General features: G+C 42.6%; 1 protein-coding gene across 1 annotated transcript in view; it reads left to right on the top strand.

The window, feature by feature from the left end:
* LOC101850345 (nucleolar protein of 40 kDa) overlaps positions 1 to 1,713 on the top strand; it is a 47,826-nt gene extending 46,113 nt beyond the window's left edge. The window contains exon 8 of the mRNA XM_035970683.1: positions 1,605 to 1,713. Coding sequence (XP_035826576.1) covers positions 1,605 to 1,713 — 109 coding nt within the window. The remainder of the gene's footprint in view (positions 1 to 1,604) is intronic.
* The last annotated feature ends 333 nt before the right edge of the window (positions 1,714 to 2,046 follow it).

Genomic DNA, 2,046 nt, shown 5'->3' with positions numbered 1-2,046 from the left:
GAGAGAGAGAGAGAGAGAGAGAGAGAGAGAAAGAGAGAGAGAGAGAGAGAGAGAACCGTAATTCTGTGGTGTCGAGGAAGGGCGAAGAGAGCATGGTGACGTCACCACATCCCCCCTCCCCCCCTCCCCCCACACACACACTCTCCTTCCCTGTCACGTTGAACATCCCAGTCTGGGAAAAGTCGGAGGATTTTGGACACACCTCCAGTCCTCATCAAAGACTGGGAGAACAACAAAAACAAAACAACCTAACCAAACAGGATTGTGGAGTCTAGCGAGATTGGGAGGACATAAAAACCCAACAAAAAAACCCCACTTTCATAGCTTTGTGGAGTCTATCGAGTATTTCAGAGGAAGTAACTAGAGATAGAAATGCTGTTTTGCTGGCACTGACGATGCAGTGGATGACGATACAGTGGATGACCCACTTTTGGTTCGTGGTAGTTTAGTTTTCTCAAAGACACACAGCACGCGACTGTAAATACTGGGCGTCAAATGTCATACATTTTGGGGTTTTTTACCATTAAGTCCACTTTTGAGCAGTGAGTCAATTGTCTGGATAGACCATAGACGTTTAACTAAAACAGAACATTTGCCTTTATACTAGCTTGCATATTATGGAGAACGGACTGAAAATCCTGAGGAAATTTAGAAAGAAAAAAAAAGCAGAGAAAAGGAGGAGAGTCCGGCTGTATCTAGTGCCATCAACAATTCCTGACAAAAACGTGTTCTATATATTGAGATGTGCAGGCTAAGGGTAGCTCTAAGTTACTCTAACAAAAAGTAGGCTAAGCTATAGCAGTAGGAGAGCCAAAGTAAGTGGGTGGGGCAAAATCTGTCTGAAGGATCTCATTTGGAGACCTCACAACAGTTCAGTTGGCATAAAAAAAAAAAAAAATAAAATAAAAAATTGCATTAGCCCAACACAAGGACAGGCAGGAACATGAGATCTTCCTCAAATTTGCGATAATACAATCGGAGAAATAAATTTTAAAAAAGAGAAAACGCGACATGTTATCTGGATGGAAGGAAAGACAAAACGGAACCAGAGAAAACCACTCAAAAAAATACAGGAAAGTGACAGGGATTCGAACCGTCGGCCACAGGGGGCTGTAGATGAGCGACGTGCTATGTTGTAGACGTACATGAAACAAACTGTCAGCTCTACTAAGGCTACGCTGAGAAACAAAAGGAATTCACGGAAGAAATTGTTTATGTCGAAATTAACATGAATGGTGACACAGCATCAACAATAGGGTCAAAATGTAACCATGGGACAAAAAGAGGTGAAGTAGAGAAAAGGGAGTTGATAAACGGGCCCGTATCAAAAGATGCAATCACTACTAGAATAAATTAGTATGGATCAAAAGGTTATGTACCATCACTAGTAATAAACTGGGTAGAAAATTGACTGCAGTAAATCCAAGAAATGTATCAGTATCATACAATAATAGTCAAGTCGGGTGCTCAGTGTAAAAAATGTGTAGCAAACTATGTACATTGATTCCTAGAGAGAGAGAAGTCATTTAGAGTCCGATCGAACCACAAAAAGTTCCTCGCAACAATTGCACCAACAGTCACGCGTACTAGTGGCTTTTATACAGCTTCAGCATTCGCTGGGACCCATCTCAAAGACACACCCAGCCTGTGTTCACAGAAAAGACACATCCCGAGGACACATCTGGCCTGTGTTCACAGAAAAGACACATCTAGTCTGTGTTCACAGAAAAGAAACATCTAGTCTGTGTTCACAGAAAAGACACATCTAGTCTGTGTTCACAGAAAAGACACATCTGGCCTGTGTTCACAGAAAAGACACATCTAGTCTGTGTTCACAGAAAAGACACACCCAGTCTGTGTTCACAGAAAAGACACATCTAGTCTGTGTACACAGAAAAGACACATCCTAAGGACACATCTCTCCTGTGATCACAGCGAGGACACATTAGCAATGGAGGAGAGATAACCAAATGGAAAGTCCTGGTACACTGGCAACACGGAAGTAATGACAAGGGTGGGGGGGTTCAAACAGTACAGACCCGGGGG

Source organism: Aplysia californica, unplaced genomic scaffold (assembly GCF_000002075.1).
Source record: "Aplysia californica isolate F4 #8 unplaced genomic scaffold, AplCal3.0 scaffold00306, whole genome shotgun sequence".
Lineage (NCBI taxonomy): Eukaryota > Metazoa > Mollusca > Gastropoda > Aplysiida > Aplysiidae > Aplysia > Aplysia californica.
Note: the sequence above shows the minus strand (reverse complement) of the source record. Positions and strands in the feature narration are given on the sequence as shown.